This window comes from Triticum aestivum, chromosome 5B (assembly GCF_018294505.1).
Source record: "Triticum aestivum cultivar Chinese Spring chromosome 5B, IWGSC CS RefSeq v2.1, whole genome shotgun sequence".
Taxonomy (NCBI): domain Eukaryota; kingdom Viridiplantae; phylum Streptophyta; class Magnoliopsida; order Poales; family Poaceae; genus Triticum; species Triticum aestivum.
In genome coordinates this window covers 630560008-630582251 of record NC_057807.1, presented here as the reverse complement: position 1 = coordinate 630582251, position 22244 = coordinate 630560008, and the positions used below count along the sequence as shown (strand labels likewise).

General features: G+C 44.0%; 2 protein-coding genes across 2 annotated transcripts; both read left to right on the top strand.

Moving 5' to 3' along the window:
- Nucleotides 1-5336: 5336 nt before the first annotated feature.
- On the top strand, nucleotides 5337-6737 carry LOC123113781 (uncharacterized). Its single transcript, XM_044535093.1, has 3 exons — nucleotides 5337-5473; nucleotides 6027-6115; nucleotides 6258-6737. Exons 1-3 carry the CDS (start codon nucleotides 5447-5449, stop codon nucleotides 6403-6405), a joined length of 264 nt encoding a protein of 87 aa, XP_044391028.1. The 5' UTR covers nucleotides 5337-5446; the 3' UTR covers nucleotides 6406-6737.
- Nucleotides 6738-7149: 412 nt separating this feature from the next.
- On the top strand, nucleotides 7150-15162 carry LOC123113780 (uncharacterized). Its single transcript, XM_044535092.1, has 7 exons — nucleotides 7150-7374; nucleotides 8232-10157; nucleotides 10233-10287; nucleotides 11676-11824; nucleotides 12226-12312; nucleotides 13135-13263; nucleotides 14796-15162. The coding sequence occupies exons 1-7, from the start codon at nucleotides 7297-7299 to the stop codon at nucleotides 14898-14900; spliced, it is 2529 nt and encodes an 842-aa protein (XP_044391027.1). The 5' UTR covers nucleotides 7150-7296; the 3' UTR covers nucleotides 14901-15162.
- The last annotated feature ends 7082 nt before the right edge of the window (nucleotides 15163-22244 follow it).

The window sequence follows — 22244 nt, the reverse complement described above, 5'->3', positions numbered from 1 at the left end:
CGGGCGCCGTCAGAGAATGCTGAGATGATGGCCTCCTCAGTCACCTTGGGGATCTTGAGGCAAGCGCTATTGAAACGCTGGATGTACTTCTGCAGGGTCTCTCCAGGCTGCTGCTTGATGCGGCGTAGGTCACCCACAACCGGAGGGCGGTCGCGAGTGCCCTGGAAGTTGGCGATGAAACGGCTGCGCATCTCGTCCCAAGAGGAGATCGAGCCGAGAGGCAGGTTCAGGAGCCAGGTGCGGGCACCATCTTTGAGCACCACGGGAAACCAGTTCGCCATGACCTTTTCGTCTCCATTGGTCGCCTCGATGCCCAGCTTGTAGAGCTGCAGGAACTCTGCGGGGTCAGCAGTGCTGTTGTAGTGATGAGGCAGATCTGGCTTGAACTTGCCTGGCCAGACGACGCTGCGCAGCTCGGTGGTGAAGGCGTGGCAGCCTGCGGTGGCCACCGGAGCCTTTTGCAGGCGCGGGGCCTGCTCTTGATGGCTCCCACGCGCCGCTGCCAGGGGCAGCACGGGGTCTTGGCATGCCGGTGCAGGGATGCGGTCTTGGCGTGCTGGAGCAGGGAGCACGAGAGCACCTTCTTGGGGCCGAGGGATTTCTTGGCAACTCCTTTCTTGTCGCGCGGGCACTGGACGCGGTGGGCTGTTGGGGAACGTAGTAATTTCAAAATTTTCCTATGTACACGCAAGATCATGGTGATGGCATAGCAACGAGAGGGGAGAGTGTTGTCCACGTACCCTCGTAGACCGTAAGCGGAAGCGTTAGCACAACGCGGTTGATGTAGTCGTACGTCTTCACAATCCGACCGATCCAAGTACCGAACGTACGGCACCTTCGAGTTCAGCACACGTTCAGCTCGATGACGATCCCCGGGCTCCGATCCAGCAAAGCTTCGGGGATGAGTTCCGTCAGCACGACGGCGTGGTGACGATGATGATGCTCTACCGGCGCAGGGCTTCGCCTAAACTCCGCGACGATATGACCGAGGTAGAATATGGTGGAGGGGGGCACCGCACACGGCTAAGGAACGATCCGTAGATCAACTTGTGTGTCTATGGGGTGCCCCCTGCCCCCGTATATAAAGGAGGGAGGGGGAAGGCCGGCCGGCCCTTGTTGGGCGCGCCAGGAGGAGGAGTCCTCCTCCTAGTAGGAGTAGGACTCCTCCTTTCCTACTCCTACTAGGATGGGAAGGAAGGGGGAGAGGAGGGGAAGGAAAGAGGGGGGCACCGCCCCCCCCCCCCCGCTCCTCCTAGTCCAATTCGGAACAGAGGGAGAGGGGGCGTGCGGCCCTTCCTGGCCGCCCCTCTCTCTTCCCACCAAGGCCCATGTGGCCCATTAACTCTCCGGGGGGGTTCCGGTAACCCTCCGGCACTCCGGTTTTCTCTGAAATCACCCGGAACACTTCCATTGTCCGAATATAGTCGTCCAATATATCAATATTTATGTCTCGACCATTTCGAGACTCCTCGTCATCTCCGTGATCACATCCGGGATTCCGAACAAACTTCGGTACATCAAAACTTATAAACTCATAATAAAACTATCATCGTAACGTTAAGCGTGCGGACCCTACGGGTTCAAGAACTATGTAGACATGACCTAGAACCATTCTCGGTCAATAACCAATAGCGGGGCCTGGATGCCCATACTGGTTCCTACATATTCTACGAAGATCTTTATCGGTCAAACCGCATAACAACATACGTTGTTCCCTTTGTCATCGGTATGTTACTTGCCCGAGATTTGATCGTCGGTATCCAATACCTAGTTCAATCTCGTTACCGGAAAGTCTCTTTACTCGTTCCGTAATGCATTATCCCGTAACCAACTCATTTGGTCACATTGCTTGCAAGGCTTATAATGATGTGCATTACCGAGAGGGCCCAGAGATACCTCTCCGACAATCGGAGTGACAAAACCTAATCTCGAAATACGCCAACTCAACATGTACCTTCGGAGACACTTGTAGTACTCCTTTATAATCACCCAGTTACGTTGTGACGTTTGGTAGTACCCAAAGTGTTCCTCCGGTAAACGGGAGTTGCATAATTCTCATAGTTACAGGAACATGTATAAGTCATGAAGAAAGCAATAGCAATATACTAAACGATCAAGTGCTAGGCTAACGGAATGGGTCATGTCAATCACATCATTCTCCTAATGATGTGATCCCATTAATCAAATGACAACACATGTCTATGGTTAGGAAACATAACCATCTTTGATTAATGAGCTAGTCAAGTAGAGGCATACTAGTGACTATATGTTTGTCTATGTATTCACACATGTATCATGTTTCCGGTTAATGCAATTCTAGCATGAATAATAAACATTTATCATGATATGAGGAAATAAACAATAACTTTATTATTGCCTCTAGGGCATATTTCCTTCATGGGTCTCATCTAGGGGCCGCACGCCTTGGGGCCAGGATGCCTTCTTGGGGAGGAGGTGGCGGAGGCACCTCCCGAGCTGCATCGCCCATGCAGGACGGAGGGCGAGGCAGCAAGAGGGACGGCGCAGGAGAGCCCCCTGCGGCGCTGACGAGCTCGGTGATGCGAGCGAGCCACTCCTCGTAGAGGTCGTCGACGGGGCGGTAGTGCAGGAGCTCACGTGCCAGGAGCAACGCGGCCTGCACGTCCGTGGGAGCGCGACGGGCGTGAGACGACGAACCAGATGGAGTCAGCGACGGAGTGGCGGTGCGGCCTTCCCGCCGCACCGAGGGATGCAGCGAAGATGCTTGCTGCTCGTTCCCCGCCGGGCTGGTGGCGGTGTTGGCGGCAGGCGATGGAGAACGACGAGGAGGTCCACCAACGGGAGCCGTCTGGGCGACGCAGGCGGCGAGAGCAGCCCGACGCTCGTCGCGAGCTCGGCGAGCATCCGCCATGGATGCGACGAAACGATGGAACGCAAAACCACAGAAAGAAGATTCCGGCGCACCCCTACCCGGCGCGCCAAATGTCGGATATCGGGTTCCGGCAAAACCCTTAAGGTTTGAACTCTGGGGTGCGCACGAAGATCTTCTCCCTATCGATTCACGCCCCAAAGCCTCGCTGTGATTCTAAGCTAGCATGATGAACAACACAAGGGACACGAGGTTTATACTGGTTCGGGCCACCATTGTGGTGTAATACCCTAATCCAGTGTGTGGTGTGGTGGGTTGCCTCTGGGGCTGATGAAGAACAGTACAGAGGAAGAACAGCCTCGCGAGGGGTGTTCTTGAGCTGGTGTGGTGTTCTACTAGGGAAGGATTCGATCGGATCCTTTCTACTGTGGTGGCTATCTCTATTTATAGAGGCCCTGGTCCTTTTCCCAAATATTGAGCGGGAAGGGAGCCAACAACGGCCATTTTGAAGGGGGACAACTAGTACAAGCCATCCTGACTAAAGTTGATCTTCGTCTACCAAAGGCACTGGTGATGACGCCGTCTTGGGCTCCACGATGATCTCCGTCCTGCCGCTCTGCTGGCCTTGGTCTCGTTGCACCGATATGGAAACCTTGGCCTGATGCCTCGGTACTCCGTGCCTGCGCTTGCCCCCTTTGCACCAAAGAGGAAACGAGGGCACTGCGCAGGCTGGCGCCCGACTGGTCTTGATCGTCATGGCTTGCGTCACGAGCACCCCCAAGGTACTCCTTGCCTTGATCTCTCCGCCTCCTCGCGAGCCTGCCTGGTGAGGCTGCCCCTGAGGAAGCCTTGTGCCGTCCACCTCGCGAGGCTTGGCCCCTCGTGAGGGTCTTGAACTTGGGTTGATGAAGACGGGCCATACTGGGCCACTGCTTGAGCCACGCTGCAGGCCGCAGGCAGGCAAGTCTGTGGACCCCCGTTCCCAGGACGCCGACAGTATTCCATATTGTTTTGAGTACTAATTGCATAGGAATCCCTCTTTTGGAAACTAAGAAACATCCATTATTGAAGTATAAAACTTAGAGTTGAAATTCTTACATGTGGTGTAGCCCTATAGTTTAGACACAATGCATGACTAGAAGAGTATGCGCGCTTTGCCGGGCCACTTGCCCCTAAGAGCCTCCTTGGTAGTTGCTCGCTTTTTGTTTGTTTAGCTAGTGAAGTTCCCTATTGTTTTTATGTGGAGCGATCATGCTAAGGGATCAACAAACATAGAGTAACAACGATAATAGAAAAAATAGTGAGACACCGCCCCTAATAAAGAGACATAACGTACCACACTCCACGATGCAAGAATGAATTGCAACACCCATGCACTGACGCAAGAACCATAACCCCCAAAAATCCATCAAATCGAAACAGTAAAACACGTCGCCCATAACCCATCGACCAAACAACCATCAACATCGAATCTCAAGAGTTGGGATGACATGACCCCACCGACTGAAGTGGGTGTGTGCTTTTCACTGGCTGGATCCTCTCATGTTGGGGCAGTGCGCATCGACATTGAACGGTACGAACACCATCGTCGAGTAGGTCGGGCTCACACTGGGCAAGAGTGACATCTTCAAGGTGCAGACCAACGACAACACCCGCTGCTCTGGCCAATGCCCTTTTCCCCTCTTCTAGATGGAGCCGACCATGGATGTGTGACAAAAAAACCAAGTATGTTGACGGCTAAGCAGCGACGAATGGGAACACACTGTGAGGGGAAAGGAGCACAGGAACAAAAACCTTCTAGAGAGGTTGTTGAAGGGATGCGGTCAAAACGAATAAATCACAGATCGACATATTTCAACTTCCTAGTAGTCTTAAATGCCGGAGATGTAATAAAAAATTAAAAAGGGAGAAAATACAAATCTTAGTAGATTTAATACACACACACACAACTATCAAAATAATATCAGAAATAACGGGCACGGCATCACACGCCACCATGGGCTAGTAATATGATGCCCAAGGTCGGTTTAGAATTTTGTCCATGGCCAAGGCGTTACAACCGTACAAAAGTCCTTTTGAATACAAATTAAAAACACTTTTTTGACACATGGGTAAATATTATTTTACTCATCTACCATTTGAATTTAAAAATGCATGGTTAAACACTTTGCATATTACGCTCTTCGAGTTAGATGAAGCCACACAATCCCTTGTGATGGGAAACTTTTGCTACAAAGACGATCTCCACATGCGACCATTTGCCTACCTTGAATCCTTGATCTAGCCCGCACATGTGATTTTTTCACATCTTTATATGTTTTTCCTGTTGAACGGCTGAAGGAACTTTTAGAGATGACAGTGGGTCGTGTATGCTTTTATATTGTTGAAAATAATAAAACAAAAAAAATCCTCCAGATGTATGTGGATAAAAATAGGAGGATGAAAGAAAAGCATTGCTATTTCAAGGAGGGTGTAATAAAAGGCATTCCTATTTATAGGTTTTGAGGAAAGCGGGGAGTTACTTACGATTCATTCTCCATCGCCATCCTCATCATCTCTTCTGCTGCGAAAAGAACAACAAACAATCCAATCAATCAAATGGGTTCTCGATGGATTCGACCCGAGGTACGCAATGATAATTTAGGTTATCCATTTGCAGATGCAAATCAAGCACATTACTTGTTTTTATCGGAAGTTTATACCTATTTCTATTGGTTTATCAAAATCATTACTTTCCTTCTTATACTTCATTTGGTGCCTTACGAGCAATCAAGTAATTACCCGATCTACAATGTCTAAAGAAACATACATGTTTTGTTGTTTGCTGCTTACATATGATCTGTTTCATTTGTGTAAAAACTAATCAAAGATCAATCAACACATGGGAGGATTATTTGCTAATTGCCAACCATGATTTGTTATTGCATAGGTCATTTGTGTCACATGTCTTATATTCCAATGCATCAAAGACCTCCACAATATTTTGATTTAACACATGACCAAAATGTATGGTAAACGAAACCTCTGAGATTTTGTTTGTGTTCATGTTGGCATAGGAAATTCATACATAGTCATACAACAAAGTTACGCTGAGTCACGCGACATGCCTCCTTCTACCCATAACATCCTAATATGCAATTCATCATGTCAATGTCTTATTAGTGATTCCAACATCCAGGTGTACCCGCTGTTCGCGACGACTGGCGTGGCCGTCGGTATTTGTGTGATGCAACTTGTGCGCAATATCACCACCAACCCTGAAGTCAGGTACTACAAAAACAAAACAAAACTTCCATCCACATTCAGGGCTCCACATTTCGACACACCGCACTTGATCAGTTTTTCCAGCATCGCCCAAGATTTGATTTAAAGTTGTTTTGTGTGAAACAACGGATGGGTGTACATGCAGGGTGACAAAGCAGAACAGGGCAGCCGGGGTGCTAGAGAATCATGATGAAGGGAAGAGGTACTCCCAACACGGGGTGCGCAGGTTCTGGCTCTCCAAGCGCCCTGACTACATGCATGAACTAGACAACCCGCCCACCGACCGGAAGTAGATCCAATGACGGATCGTCCATGAGAAGAGGCCGCCGTGTTTGCTCCATCCATCACACATATATGCATACTACAAGAACAAACATGCTTCGTCGCGCCTGCTATTATTGTTGTTTTCCTTTGTTTACTATATCCGTGTAGTCATACATGTATGTTTTTGTGGCTGAAAAGAACTATTTTGTTGTTTTCTTTGATATGACATGGTAATACATTTTAACATCTCTATAGTTTATTTTCTTGCCAAAAAACAACCACATGTATTATCCTTTTGCCGAGAAGAAAAAAAGGCAACAAGAGGAATTTTTGAATAAAGTGTCACATCATCAGTGTCAAAGTTCTCGTCACCAATTCATTTCATGGATCCAAAATGGCAAATCCTAAATCTATTATCCATGTGTATTCCTTTTTTTTCGTCACCGATTCATTTGCTCACAGAGGGAGTATGTGTCAGCGAAACTTTGTATGTAGAGTTCACATTTTTTTCTGCCAACAAGAAGAAAAAAAGGAGTTTACTTCTTTATGCACCCCTCATGTAAAGAGAATCATGGAGTAGTAAATTTGTGGGGAACTCTTTGGTTTCTTTGGCAGTTTCGCCATAACTTGACCTGTTTTTTTCTTGAACCAACTTGACCTGTTCACCTGCCTTTCACGCTCGTTCGTTCCCCAATCCCCACTATCGGGTCCATGAGTCCCATGACGCGCCTTTCGCGGGCCTCCCACCACCCACACGGCCACACCCGAACCCGCCACCGCCCACCCCTCTCCCGCCTGCCCCGGCCACTCTTCTCCCCCCTCCTCCCTCCACTAAACCCTAGACCACGCGCGCGCCCCAACCACTCCCCCCACCCCCTCTTTCCCCCACCCGCGCGGCGCATCCGGCGGCGGCGGCCGCCATGGGGGCCCTCGCGGCGTCGACGTCGTCGGGGGACTGGCTCGTCGAGGACGACATCCTCCTCAAGAACGCCATCGAGGTAGGTAGCCGACGCCCCGGTAGCCCCGGATCGCGGCCGCAGTCGCCCAATAGCTCTCCGTGTCGACGCGTCGGTTAGGTCGCCTTCGATTGAGGCGTCCAATTGCTGTTCCCGGGCGGTTCTTGCCCCCCGGAGCGCCATGGAGCCAGAGCCCAGAGGGGCTCTGCCCGCTAGTCAGAATGCTTAGTCCCCACCCGGCCTTGCAAGATTCCTGCGCCCGTGATTCTTGTTATCCGTTACCTGCGAAATTCCTGGACTCCCCTGTTGTTTACAGCAAATATTCTTTGCGTTCTTTGTGTTTCAATTGCATTGGGGTGGTTGGTGCTCTGCAAGTCTGCACTACACAGTGCTTGAGTAATTCTGGCATTGCTGTTTTTTACAGCCAATGTTCTTGATTTCATTTTGCGTTAGAAGTAAGCGTGTCGCTCAGCACATAGGAGTTAGTTAACTGACAGCATGATGTAATCAGAAATTGGTGCCTCGTGTGATTGGCTCGAAACAGTTTCTGTTGTGCGTCTTTTGGTCCCGCGACAATCTTTTAACCTTCGAGTCTGTAATGTTATAAGTTGTTAACCTTCTGTAATTTTTTGCATTGCTATATAATTAAATTTATTCAAGACATGTTATATTGTATTTGCACATGTCAGCTTATTGGCCGTGTAACAATCAAATTTGTTTGCTTAAAAAAATATGACATGAAGAGATAGGCCTAATTAAAGAGTGCTTTTTTTATTGTACCAGTGAACAAAAATGAGAAAAGCTGCTGTGGCAATTGCTTATGAAATTCTGAAATCTGAATTTATGACTACTCCCCTGTTTATTACTAGTTGTTAAAATGATAATTTTGATACCTGTAGACTGGTGCCTCTTTGGAGTCCTTGGCGAAAGGAGCTGTATGTTTTTCCCGTAAATTCACCCTTCAAGAAATACAAGATCGTTGGACTTCATTGCTATATGACCCAGAGATCTCAGCACAAGCTTCTGCTCGGATGGTTGAGTATGAGACTGAACTTTCCACTTCCAACCCTGCCAAGCTACATAAACTTGTCAACTCGAAGGCAAAAGATTTCTCATTTCAGAAGCGGAAAATAGAGAGTGTCAAGAATTTATACTATGCGATGAGAAAGAGAGTATGCAATGAACCCTGTAACACCAACGACCTTGGTTTTCTCATTGCCCCTTGTTCTTGCATGGCGATTGGCGGGGAGTGTGTCTGCGGAGGCGTACCTAAACCTTCACATGACCAGCATGTAGTTCAAAATATTGAACCAGGGATGAATACAGTGAGCTGTTATGGGCAAGCAGGTGGAAGCTACAGTGGTGCACAACAGATGCATCCTGAAATAAATGGCCATTCTTTCCATGCACAGCATCCTGGCAGCATGATAAAAGATGAGGATGCCACCAATAATGCACCATATGTCTATTCAGATGTTCAAATGTATGACACCTACTCGCAAAAAGTTCCTGAGCCTAGTGAAGTGAACAATGTCTCTCTTAGAGGTATCACAGATTTTCAGGATTCTATGCAGTTTCAGCAATTGGCATCTAGCAACCAATGTGGCAATGAAGTAGTAGAATCAAAAGAAATGTTGATTACTGATCAAGTTGGAGTTGAGCACGTGCATTTCCCTGCTAATAACAGCGGAGAAGCAATCTGGAATGGGGTTGATGAAACAGACACACTTACTCTTGCTGATGGTAAGAAAATAAAGACAGCCAACAGAAACCCTTTAGCATTGCAAGCAGATGGCGGGATTTGCATGCCTGGTTTAGATGATGCAGCAATGCCAGAAGGTGATTACATGGATTTTCCCTTTTTCAGTAATAGTGATGAGTTTGATCTCCTGAACGGTGAAAATTTTCTGAATTCTCCACATGATACGAATCAGGAAGACTTGGATGATCCTGATCCAAAAGGTGTACTGGGTGCAGACTCCGTCATGCAGAATATGTTGCACCCTGATGAGGCCAACATTTGCTATGATCAGGTAGATTCTGGCCATGTACATCATAACGTTGAGGGTGTTTCGGAAATGATCCTGGTCCCTACTTCACCTGAATTATGTTATCCGGGCCCGGATGTGGAATGCATGTTAAATACGGAAGATCCTGAGATCCCTTGCAATGACGATGCTAGTACACATGTCGAGTTTTCTCCCCTGCGCCCTACTGCTTCTTTTGCGCGGAACTCTGAGTCTCCATTTCCCCCTGCAACTAGCTCTCCATTAAAGGTTGAGCATTCCAATGCGAGTGATTTGGTCCAAATAAAGAGAGGAGATATGGCAAATGCCCAATCTCCGTCGCAACCAATGAAGCTTAGCCCATCCACTACAGAACAAAAAGAAGTTTCAGTGGCACTTAATAAAGGTTGCATCCTAGGAGCTATACCCTCTGAAGGTCCTTCAACTTCCAGTGCAATTTTGCATGGTAATATTGACACGAATGATGAGAGCACATGCATGCTAGCTTTACCTGCTATTCACCCATCTGGATTTGGTGAAGGACCATCGTGCAGTTTAGGACAGCACGATTTTTTTGATAACTCCCAAAGTTTGATGTTGTACAATCCTGTTCAAGTGCCTGATCACATGAATTACAGCTCACATGATAATCAGTCAGAATTGCAAGATGCCTCTGCTCTACAGAACTGTATGCCATCACATGCATTGCCAGATTTGGGTCTTCAAGACCCTATTGCAGCCGCGCCGGCATCAGCTCCACCAGAAGAATGCTTGGACATTGAAAATGATATTCCAAACTACTATGATTTAGAAGCCCTGGTATGTATCTGTTAACTTAGATAATAGAGCCTTTCACCGTGTTACTTCTGATTCACCCCTTTCGGTTCATTGCAGATACTTGATCAGGATCTAATCCCATGGGACCAGGCTGATTCATCTCACCCTGCAGGTAAATACGAACCATCTATCAAATTATTCTGAATGTGGTTAAGGATGTGCTACATTAATATATGCAAGTTTGTGTAGAGATGCACATCTTAAGGCTAGCATGAGTAACATTATGATGACAGAGTTGTCCAAAAAAATGTATTGTGCTAAACTATGAGTCCTGTTGTGCTGAAATAATGGTCCCATTGTTACAATAATACTTCACTATCAGTGCTTATAGTCACTAAAAATGAGACTAGTCATCAGTTCGTCATACGGGTAGGGTATTGGTCAGCTAGTACTCTTAAGGAGGAGAAGGTATTCTGTTCTGGGTTCTGGCACTAGTGTGTGTGTGTGGACCCGCTATCTTAACTGGATGCAGCGTGGCCCTTTCCCTCTTAGTGGCAATTTGAATGCAAACCACATGTCATAGAACAATAAAACTGACCAAGCTTAGTCCATGCACACCAAGAAATGTGACTTGGTAGATAATTTGGCTCTTCAGCAAGATGTGCCTGATCAATATAGATGGCACCTAACTCAATCAGGGTCTTACACTAGTAAGTTGGCTTACAATGCTTATTTTCCTGGCTCCATCAAGTTTGCGCCATGGAAACGGGTTTGAAAATCATGGGCTCACTCTGCTGCAAATTCTTTATCTGTCCGGCAATCAAGAATAAACGCTGGACATCCGATCACTTGGCTAATATAGGGGCTGCCGCATCCTACTGCTAGTCCCTTTTGTGTCCAAGAAGAGGAAACAATCCAACGTTATCCTTATTTCTTGTGTCTTTACAAGGCATGTTTGAATGGTTATCCTAAAATTTTTGGGCCTGGCTGCTCTTGCCCCTCAACCTGATGTAACACGTTTCTCCAATTGGTGGTATAGTGCTGTCAGAAGTGTGCCCAAGGAATTGAAGAAAGGCCCCAACTCCCTCATCATCCTTGTGGCTTGGGAAATATCGAAACACCGCAATGCATGTGTGTTTGAGGGTGCCAGGCCTTGTATTCCATTAGTGTTATAGGCAGCTGCTTGTGAGAGTAACTTCTGGTGTTTGGTTGGTGCTTCAGCCCTCCACGAGCTAATCATCAGGTAGCTTATCCCTGACACTTAGGTCAGGGTGTGTTTGGGCAAGGTTGATTATATTTTGTTCATGGCGAGTCTGTTATTAGACCTCTGGGAGCTGGCCTGCTGGCCTCTCCTTGTATTTCTTTCCTTAATGAAATGACACACAGCTCTCCTGCGTCGTTCGAGAAAAAAAAGAAATTGATTGAGTTTAATTTACAGCAATTTTATTTTTTCTGGTACTTTGGACCTTGTATATTATTAGCTACAGTTAGGCATTTGCGTACCATGTACAGGAGAAAAAAAATGTCTGCTTACCATTATCTATGTATTTGCATGGCCAGTTTCCAGATTTGATCATCCAGAGAACAGGAAATCATTGATAAGGTTGGAGCAGGGTGCTCGGTCTTATGTGAACCGAGGTATCATGTCTCGAGGTGCCTATGCAGTTATCTATGGACTGCACTTGAAGTACTACATAAAGGATCCTGAGGTAAATCCAACTTATGTTTTTCAGCTAATATGGTCTATCACATATAACAAGACACAACTCAGCTTCTCCAGAGTACGGAGAACTTATGTTGATACATCTGCGCTGAAACAGTTGCATCGTTTATTTCTGAACAGCATCACACTTGCTACTCACTAGCAGTTTGAAAACTCATCTATCTTGTTCTGTCTCATAATGGAATGCTGATTGAATTCTTCATTTCTTCTAATTCAATCTTTAAGTAGAAAAATACGACCAGGCTGGTTATTGTGTGGCTTTCACTTTCATTATTTTTTGGCAGATTGTCTTCTTTAACTTGTATGAAATACATAATATTTTCACATCTGTGCAATATCTTGGCACCATTTCTGACTTTTAGTTGCATTTCTCGCTTCTTTTCTCAGGTTATTCTGGGAAGAGAGACAGAAGACGTAAAAGTAGACATAGATTTAGCAAAAGAAGGGAGGGCGAACAAAATATCTCGCCGACAGGTATTTGCTTGAATATATTTTTTCCAAGTTCGTGAATTTTAGTTACAGTTCAGGAAATAGGTGATGCCTAAAATATGATGAGAAATATCTATATCCTGTACAGTCTTGTTTTTTTGTTTTGTTGGTTCTGTTTGAGGTTAGCTCCTGAAGAAAATGTACTTTTAGCTCATCCGCTGATCTTAGTGTAATTGGTGGCCACAGAAGGTCTACTCTGCCCTGACCCTGACAGCAGTAAAAAGCTTTGTGTGTCATGCATTGTAAGAAGACATTTTAACGTGCAGGGCACATGTTTGTTTGAGCCAGTGGAGTTGTCGACTTTGTTTAGTTGGCAATATTTGGGACTGGAAAAGTCTGGTGGGGGATGAATTATGTTTATCTAGGTCTCTTTTGTCACTCTAGGGTTGACTTGCATATTTATCTTAATGATTTGTATCATGCCTTTGTGTTATTATTAAATTGAGAAACTGTTAGTCTTGACACTTTGTTTTCTTGACTTATTATGGATAGTTTTAAAAACATCTCCAGCTATTGATGTTGACCACACTTATATTATAACATTGTGACCTTTTGGCATTCTATGACTCTGTGTATCTTGTAATTTGTACATCGTCTGACCATGCCATGCTCCTGAAATAGTTAACTGTTTTAAGTAATTAACAGCAGGCATCTCTGATTACATCTGACCCCCAGTGGTTGCATCCACTAACCCCATTCATATGTTCTCCTTTAAGTTGCGAGTTAGGGTATCAGGCTGGTGAACTGCCCTAAATAGTGGACACTGTGTTATGTTTTGCTAAATTCGTGCTATATTCTGAAAATCAGGCGGTTATCAAGATGGATAAAAGTGGGTCTTTCCATATCAAGAACATTGGGAAATGCTCAATCTTTGTTAATAGCAAGGAAGTGCCGAGCTGCAAAGGGATCAACTTAAGTTCTGATTCTTTAATCGAGGTACACAGATATCTCGTATTTCATTTTCCTGATTTAGCTCTAGCCTCTCCATTTACGGTTCGTTTGTAACTTGGTGAGAAAGCTATTATCCTGCTAGTAATATTCATGTCCTCTCTTTGTTTGAATTCTGATACAACTGCATTAAATGCTCCAGTTTTATGCTATTTCACAATAGAATCTTTGCAGAATATCTGCAGTAATGCTAATAAACTGTATTACCCATTTACGTACTGCATTTGGATTTTTTGAGCAACCACTGGGATATACTTATGTGCCTGTGCCTGTGCCTGGAATTTGGATGGATAGTTTCAATGAATTTGTGTTGAATAAACACTTGGCCATTGATGTAATTACCAAGAGAAGTAGAGATTTAACTAAAATCTCTATTGAAGCATGTGTTATTCAATGTTAACTTATCCTGGAGACCTGGTGTTTGCCAGTGAAATACTTATCATTATCTTCAAGAAAAGAACAGCTTCATCATTCTGAGAAGGATTTTTATTCTAGATGGACCTTTCATGTCTTATGCAAGCTCACAGCATATATCATTTTTTTTAACATGGACAATTTGTTGAGCGCACATCAGTGCCAGAGCTCGTACCGCTTAGAGTCAGGTACCGGTGTACTTGATCTAATAGGTCACTTGCTATGTAGCAACGCGAGTGTCACATATGAGGAGTTGAAGACCAGACCAAAGTGTAGCACACAGACTAATGGAATGAATTGGATTAAGAAAATTTATGATAAAATCTTAGAAACGCTTACATGTATGGGTCCTTTTTCAACTTCAAATGAGAAATAAAGCTGTATTACTTATTTAGACTAGCTGTTTACTCTCTAACCAAGTGTTGGCACATGGATGCATGAGCTTTGTGAAGCATGTGGAAGATGAGAGTGGGTTGTGTCAGTCTGGTTAACTTTTCTGGTTGACTTAAAAATAACTTTGTTAATTTTCTGCACATGTTTTCTTTTGCTGCAATGTCTGTTAGGTGTTTCATAAGCCGACAGATGTGATCTATAACTACATTCCCTCAGCACTCAGCACTCGCCCTTTTTGAAATGCTGAAACCTAAATGCTACTCCCTCCGTTCCTTTTATATGATAAAGTAATTGGGTTGCCACTAACTATCCAGCTGGCTACTAAAAAAATGAAGGAAAACATAGTCAACAAAGATATATTGCTCACTCTTTTTTGATTCATCAGGAAGTTTATGACTAATAATTTACACATGAATAGTGTCACTTACTCCCCCTGTAAAGAAATAAAAGAGATGTAAACGCTCTTATATTTCTTTACCGATGGAGTACCATTTTACTAGTGTACCTGCCTGTCCCCCATTCCTTTGCCATTATGTTGTTCCACGGTAATTACGCCACCCATCGTGCTTATATAGTATTTGAAATAGAGTAACTTGCATAGTTACAGGGATGATTGGTACTCGTCGATGAGGTGCCTGCAGCTGCTAGCACTCGCCTAGTACTAGCTCTCAACCATGATGCTGGTCTCATTTAGTTGTTGATTTTCCCTGCAGATAAAGGAGATGAGGCTGATCTTCCACTCGAATCAGGACGCTGTGAGGCAGTACATGGCCCGCACCCCGAAGCTCCAGTACTCGTCGTACCAGCCGGGTTTCTGATCCTGCTTGCCAAGGTGCCCGATGAGCAGTGTGCAGCGTATCTGCGTTGCTGCCAGTAGTTAGCGCGTCGAAGTGATGGGCGCGCCACGCCCTTGGAGGGCATTCACGTTTTAGAGTAGAGTGTGATTATTATCTCGATAGTTGTTGTCGTTGTCTTGGGACATGTGTTGGTACATACACGGCAACAACATGTGGTGTAAAATGTGGACTGGTTTCTGTTGCGTTGGTTCTAGTGAAGCACAAGTAGTGCTACTTGGGTGTAGCAAGTGCCAAGTGGTGGCGATTGCCTGCCTTTTTCCGTTGGTAGGCTGTGGCGTGGCGTGGTGGCCTGTGCCAGTAGGGAAGGGAAGAGGGGTGGAATAAACGGAGGGGCGTGAAGGGGAGATTCCGTGGGAGGACAGCGGCGGAATGCACCTCCGGGAGAAACCATTGGGTTGGCACATGTGTGTGTGTGGCGGTTTATAGGCAGAAGATACACGGCATCGATCTTTTCATGCGGCCAAAAAGTAGCGTTTTTTTTTTCTCTAGAAAGAAAAGCCAACAGCTCTGGCTTCCTCTTGCTCCTCCTGCTTGCTTGGATTCCGCGCTCGTCTACTAGTAACGCCACCGAATTGTTAATCTGGCTTGGGCCCTCGTGGAATTGGGAAGGGGGAAGGCTCTGGTTTGGTTCGTTCTTGGAGAAAACAGGTAGCTCACGCCTTTGGTTCGATGACGAATTAGATCCAAGTTTCGCCCAATCGTCCTATGAAAAAAAATGCCCTGTTCCACTGTATATTTGGGAGGAATCGTCGCTAGTGCTTAACTCCGGTAGATTTGGATGCATCGTCGTGCTAAGCCAGATGTCTGATTGTAGTATTGAACCTGCGAGCTGCTTGGGCATAGAAATCAGATGCATTGAACCGAAATCAACGGAGGCAGGACTAGATTGTGCATATGGGATCTCACTTGATGCCAATTAAGACTTCTCCCAGTAGGAGTAGAAGTAGGATCAATCAAACAGTGAATACTTGTAAATAGAGGCTTGCTCGATTTAAAGCACACATTCCACGTATTTTTCCTCTCTAGTGAAGCTGTCACGGAAGATTGAGGCTAATTTGAGGTGACTTCAGAACTTAGCATACACAATCACTGTCGATTGGTACCAAATTTAGACATGAAAAACATACTTCTAAAACAGAGCCACCTATTTGCGCAAAAAAAAAAAACAGAGCCACCTAGACCACATAAGCGATGGGGAACACCCTCACGTCTCGCCTGCCTATGCAGCCACATAGCCTGATGGTGGCAACCAGGTTGCACCCACATTGCCGCTTGCCTAGCACCTAGCCATTCCCATAACACTTTGAGTTCAGACCCAAATTAAAGAACGCTCCAGTAGATCTGTAACCGACAAAACCTATGCTTGATGAGGGAATTACCACCTGCTCCCTCCGTAAACTTCTATAAGACAATTTTTTAGATCACTAAAGTAGTGATCTAAAATATTAGTTTACAGAGGTAGTATATTTTATGCCATGGCCCTCAGCTTGTGTGGATATTGATAGTACAAAACCACTTTCTATGGTTGCAACTTTACATGAAAAAATTTAGTTGTGAAATTTATGAAAACAAAGTATTCTTTTAGGCTATAAAAAGAGTGAAGGATGAAAATCGGTGCATATGGAAAAAGAGGGCTTCAATTTCTTTTTTTCTATCATGCCTCTTGTGGCAGCTTATGCATTCAGAGCAGAATGCTTTCCTGTTCTTCAGAAACTGAAGCGATTTGTTTTCTTAATGTTAATGTACTGGGATTTCGCAGGAGGTTGCAAAGACATTCCGCGTAGAGGCGATGCCGACCTTTGTACTGGTGAAGGGCGGGCAGGAGGTGAGTCGCGTGGTCGGGGCTAAGAAGGATGAGCTCGACAGGAAGATCAAGACGTTCATCTCGTCGTCCTGATCCTAGCTTAATTAACCTGCACTCCAATTGTAGTGCCAGGTTCTGTCTTTTCGATCCCAATGGCAAGGGGCTCCTGTGGTAGTACCAATCCTCCTCCTAAAATGCTGCAAAATCCAACGTAAAGTGGTAATAAAGGTTCTGAAACTTGGATCTTGTAAATGTGTAACTCTGGCCTGTCTGGTCGTTATCTGTCACCTTTGGCAATCAAGTTACTGAGGTATAAAGTTTGTTACTGGTATGCGTGTTTTTATCCTGGACAAACTGTAGTATATTATTTTGTGGGTCGGTGGTTGCCTTGCTCGCGTGTTCCCGTTGGGAGCAAATTTCCATGATCTCACCTAGGTGGGCTCCTTCTATAAAAATATACAACACTGTTGCATAATGTACAACACAGACCAATAAATAGACTAACTCGCCTTCGGCATTTGAAAAACTATCTTTAGACGGTCCTCGAATAAGAATTAATCCAGAGCAGTAAATTGATGTCAGCGGATCCTATTCCTACAACTTTTTAGTACTACAAACAATGGCTTTTTCAGCAAAGTTGAACCACACTAAAGTACCAAGGTAGCTGGAGAGTATCATTAGTACCATGATAGACGGTAGATACATAATATGTTCCACGGGGAGAAAAGTGTTGTCATGCACATGGAGAAAGGACAGAATTAGCAAATCTAATAGTACATGTTAAATTATTTGAGTGCAGCATCCAGGTGCTCATTCGCTAATAGTGTAAATCTAATATCTCAAATTTAATTAAATAACATGGAACTCCCTCATGCATAAACAAATGAACGAAACCATTGATGCTTACCTTTGAGACCACGACGCCTCTCGGTCCAGGAGCGCTTCTATAGTGTCGTGGTTTTGTCACAGCAGATGTTTTAATGTGAGGACTTAAACGTAAGGCCAACGCAACTAGGCGGTTAGCTTGTCGGGGTTGATCGGAATCGAGAGACACGGAATTACATTGGTTTGGCCCCTCGCGATCGAGGTAATAGCCTGCGTCCTGCTTTAGGGTTTATTGTTGGATGATCAATTACAAGGGAGCGGATTCGTTTGACCTAGCTATTGATTGATTGTAACTTAACCTATCTGCCTCTTGGACTCGCCTTTATATACAGGTCTAGGCCCAGGGCTTACAAGAGTCCGGGTCGGACTACGATCCATGACCAAGTATGTTTCTGATTTGTCTTGTTTCCTAAGTAAGGAACCTCCAGGCGGCTTACATTTCTGGGCTTTGAGTCGTCGTCTTCGGATACTAGGCCGCAAGCCGGCCTGCTTGGTGAGCTGTCCTGCTAGTCTTGTTCCTCGGTGCCACGGCCCATCTGGAGTCTTGCTCATCAGCCGCCACCTGGATGACCCGGCCCATTATGGCGGGTTATATCGTGGGGTTATATCCCCAACATATAGTATGTGCCACCTCTCAAAGAGGACGAAGGACCTGCAAGAATAAAAGGGAGAGACCGCAAGTCAGACGGCGACAGAGGAAGGTCGCTGGCAGAGAGCATCCAAAGAGGCACATCGAGAAAGAGAGAGGAAAAGGTGCAATTCTAAATAAGATGAACTGCTGCATCCAGGAAGACCAATGGATCGAACGCTCACCTCAACCAGCTTCAAAAACTGGTGGTGGCCATCACATCTAGGCTGTAGATGAGGATAGATCAATGGTGCCCTTGCTGGACCCGGCGGGAGAGGAGTAATAAGGAAATTCTATGACACAAGTTAATGGGCCACATTCAGACAAAATCCATTCTTCAAGATTAATCTAAAATGTAGGATACAGTATGCACAATATGACATTCGATGGCCAACATTCATTCAAAATCCAAAGATTACTAAAAAAATGTTCAATACCGTAGGCAGAATATGATGTTAGATGGCACTAACCACACCATGAACTATTACAACTACTGATAAACGACATAACCCAAACATGAAAAATTGAAGGTAGCTCGACATGGGCGAAAATTCAGTTGATGTACTCGGTTATAAAGATAAATAAGTTATCTTGAGTGATAGTGCTAGAATATAAATATCACTGACTCCTGCAATTACCTATCACCTCATCACCCTCTTGCACGACATAGCAATCATAGGCTTTAAAATAATCTTGCCCCCAAAAGTTGTCATCTTTATTCCAGATGGAACATCTCAAAAACTAATTAACATATCTTGATACTTGCATTCCATCCAACTGAGGCCATCTTCAAATGTAGAACTCACAGTTCTAGAAGCCAATGATAACTTCCATATCTATGAATCTACAATCAATTAATCTTTATAGGTATAATTAGAAATTAGAAAGAGTACATGCAGTTGCTGAAGTCTATCTAATATCTAACCAGGAAGGGAGTTAAAATAAAGCATTCCTTAGATGCAGTTAAGCATATCAGTGTATGCAGGTTCTATGTGTGATGAAATTATCATAAGAATTTACCAAAAGGAAAACTTATTAAAATAAGCAAAATCAGCTCACCTGCATCATTAATGCAGGAAACAAACAAAGAATTTCAGGTTCTATGTCAAACATTCAAAAGAAATAAACATCACTGGATGCCAATGCACACCACTGCTTGATTTAGTAATAGATTAGCAATACAATACTACAATTCAGTACATTATTTAGTTTCTGCCAGAAATGGGAATTAAAATAAAACAAAAGATAGACTATACTTTCATGTGAGAAGAACATCCTGTGTTTATAGCTTTCAGGTTTGCGGTAACAAATAGGACAACTATGAACTAAAGATACACATTGATACGTCTCTAGGTTACTGATGACCCATAAGTTTAGGGGATCAATCGTAGTCCTTTCGATAAGTAAGAGTGTCGAACCCAACGAGGAGCAGAAATAAATGACAAGCGGTTTTCAGCAAGGTATTCTTTGCAAGCACCGAAATTATCGGTAACAAATAGTTTGGTAGTAAAATAATTCGTAACGGGTAACAAGTAACAAGTGTAACAAAGATGCAGTAAGGTGGCTCACTCCTTTTTATAACAAAGGACAAGCCTGGACGAACTCTTATATAAAGCAAAGCGCTCCTGATGACACATGGGAATTATCATCAAGTTAGCTTTCATCATGCTCATATGATTCACATTCATTATTTTGATAATTTGATATGTGGGTGGACCGGTGCTTGGGTGTTGTCCTTACTTTGGACAAGCCTCCCACTTATGATTAACCCTTTCAAGCATCCGCAACTACGAAAGAAGAATTAAGATAAATCTAACTAGAACATTAAACATATGGATCCAAACCAGCCCCTTACGAAGCAACACATAAACTAGGGTTTAAGTTTCTGTCACTCTAGCAACCCATCATCTACTTGTTACGTCTCAATGCCTTCCCCTAGGTCCAAATCATGGTGAAGTGTCATGTAGTCGACGTTCACATAACACCCTAGAGAAAAGACAACATACATCTCATCAAATTATCGAACAGATAGCAAATTCACATGATTACTTATAACAAGACTTCTCCCATATCCTCAGGAACAAAAGCAACTACTCACAAAACATGTTCATGTTCATGATCAGAGGGGTGTCCTCACCCAGTGACATAGTAGGGGTAGCGAGGCACGTATTGTATTGTTGCCATCAAGGATAAAAAGATGGGGTTTTCATCATATTGCTTGAGTTTATCCCGCTACATCATGTCATCTTACTTAATGCGTTACTCTGTTCTCTTGAAATTAATACTCTAGATGCAGGCAGGAGTCGGTCGATGTGTGGAGTAATAGTAGTAGATGCAGACAGGAGTCGGTCTACTTGACATGAACGTGATGTCTATATTCGTAATCATTGCCCTAGATATCGTCATAATTTTGCGCTTTTCTATCAGTTGCTCGACAGTAATTTGTTCACCCACCGTATGTTTTCTTTCAAGAGAGAAGCCTCTAGTGAAACCTATGGCCCCCGGGTCTATTTTCTATCATATATTTTCAGATATATAAACCAAAAAACCCAAAAATACCTTGCTGCAATTTATTTGTTTTTATTTTGTTTTACGTTTTATTAATCTTTTATATGTATCTATCAAATTTCACCATTGCAGTTGACCATGAAGGGATTGACAACCCTTTTATCGCGTTGGGTGCAAGTGTTTGATTGTTTGTGCAGGTGCATAGATTGGAGACTTGCCTGTACCTCCTATTGGATTGATACCTTGGTTCTCTAAATGAGGGAAATACTTATCTCTACTTTGCTGCATCACCCTTTCCTCTTCAAGGGAAAAACCAACGCAAGCTCAAGAAGTAGTTGGAGGAATTTCTGGCGCCGTTGCCGGGGAGGTCTACATCAAGCCTACCAGGTACCCCTCATAAACTCTCATCTCTTGCATTACATTATTCGCCATTTGCCTCTCGTTTTCCTCTCCCCCACTTCTAAAACAATTTTCAGAAAAAACACAAAAAGATTTGCCTTTTTATTCGCCCTTCTTCCTTCGCCTTTTTGTTTGCTTGTGTGCTAGATTGCTTGCTTTCCCGTATGGCTCAACCCAAAAGCTTTGATCCTTATTTTAGGAAGTTGGAAGAGATTGAAAGTAATGTTAAAAGTTTCATGACTTTACAATATGAGCATAACGATTTCTTTAGAAATGAGCTAAAGAACAAAAAACAATGATGGAGTATATTAATAAAGAGCTTGATGACATGTCTAAGGAATTTTATGGTTAGAAATCTCAGTTTTCTTACCTTGAAAACTTAGTAGCCCAAATTTCTAAGAAACAAGCTACTTTAGTAAATAAGATGGCTGCTAAACCGAAATCTTTGAATAATGATGAAGATCTTAAAGTGATTGGTGTGACTCCTATTGAATCTTTGTTTTCTAATATAAATCTTGATAAAGATGGGACTGGAGATGAGTCAACTTTATCTAGAAGGCGTCCCAATGATTCGGAGTTTAAAGATCTTAATGACAAAAATGATGAGATTGATAAAAGTGGGATTGGAGAGGTCAAAACTTTAAGTAGCGATGAACCCACTCTTTTGGATTTCAAGGACTTTAATTATGATAATTGTTCTTTGATAGATTGTATTTCCTTGTTGCAATCCATGTTGAATTCTCCTCATGCTTATAATCAAAATAAAGCTTTTACTAAACATATCGTTGATGCCATGATGAAATCTTTTGAAGAAAAACTTGAGTTGGAAGTTTCTATCCCTAGAAAGCTTTATGGCGAGTGGGAACCTAATATTAAGATTAAAATTAAAGATTATGAGTGCCATGCTTTGTGTGATTTGGGTGCTAGCATTTCCATGATTCTGAAAACTTTATGTGATGTGCTAGGTTCCTGTGAATTTGGTGATTGCTCTTTAAATTTGCATCTAGCGGATTCCACTATTAAAAAACCTATGTGAAGGATTAATGATGTTCTTATTGTTGCAAATAGGAATTATGTGCCC

Coding starts and splice junctions, on each gene's coding strand:
- LOC123113781 (XM_044535093.1), top strand. CDS start 5,447: ATGGGTTCTCGATGGATTCGACCCGAG. Junction 5,474..6,026: donor CTCGATGGATTCGACCCGAG/GTACGCAATGAT, acceptor TCCAACATCCAG/GTGTACCCGCTGTTCGCGAC. Junction 6,116..6,257: donor ACCACCAACCCTGAAGTCAG/GTACTACAAAAA, acceptor GTGTACATGCAG/GGTGACAAAGCAGAACAGGG.
- LOC123113780 (XM_044535092.1), top strand. CDS start 7,297: ATGGGGGCCCTCGCGGCGTCGACGTCGTCGGGGGACTGGCTCGTCGAG. Junction 7,375..8,231: donor TCCTCAAGAACGCCATCGAG/GTAGGTAGCCGA, acceptor TGATACCTGTAG/ACTGGTGCCTCTTTGGAGTC. Junction 10,288..11,675: donor TGATTCATCTCACCCTGCAG/GTAAATACGAAC, acceptor TTGCATGGCCAG/TTTCCAGATTTGATCATCCA.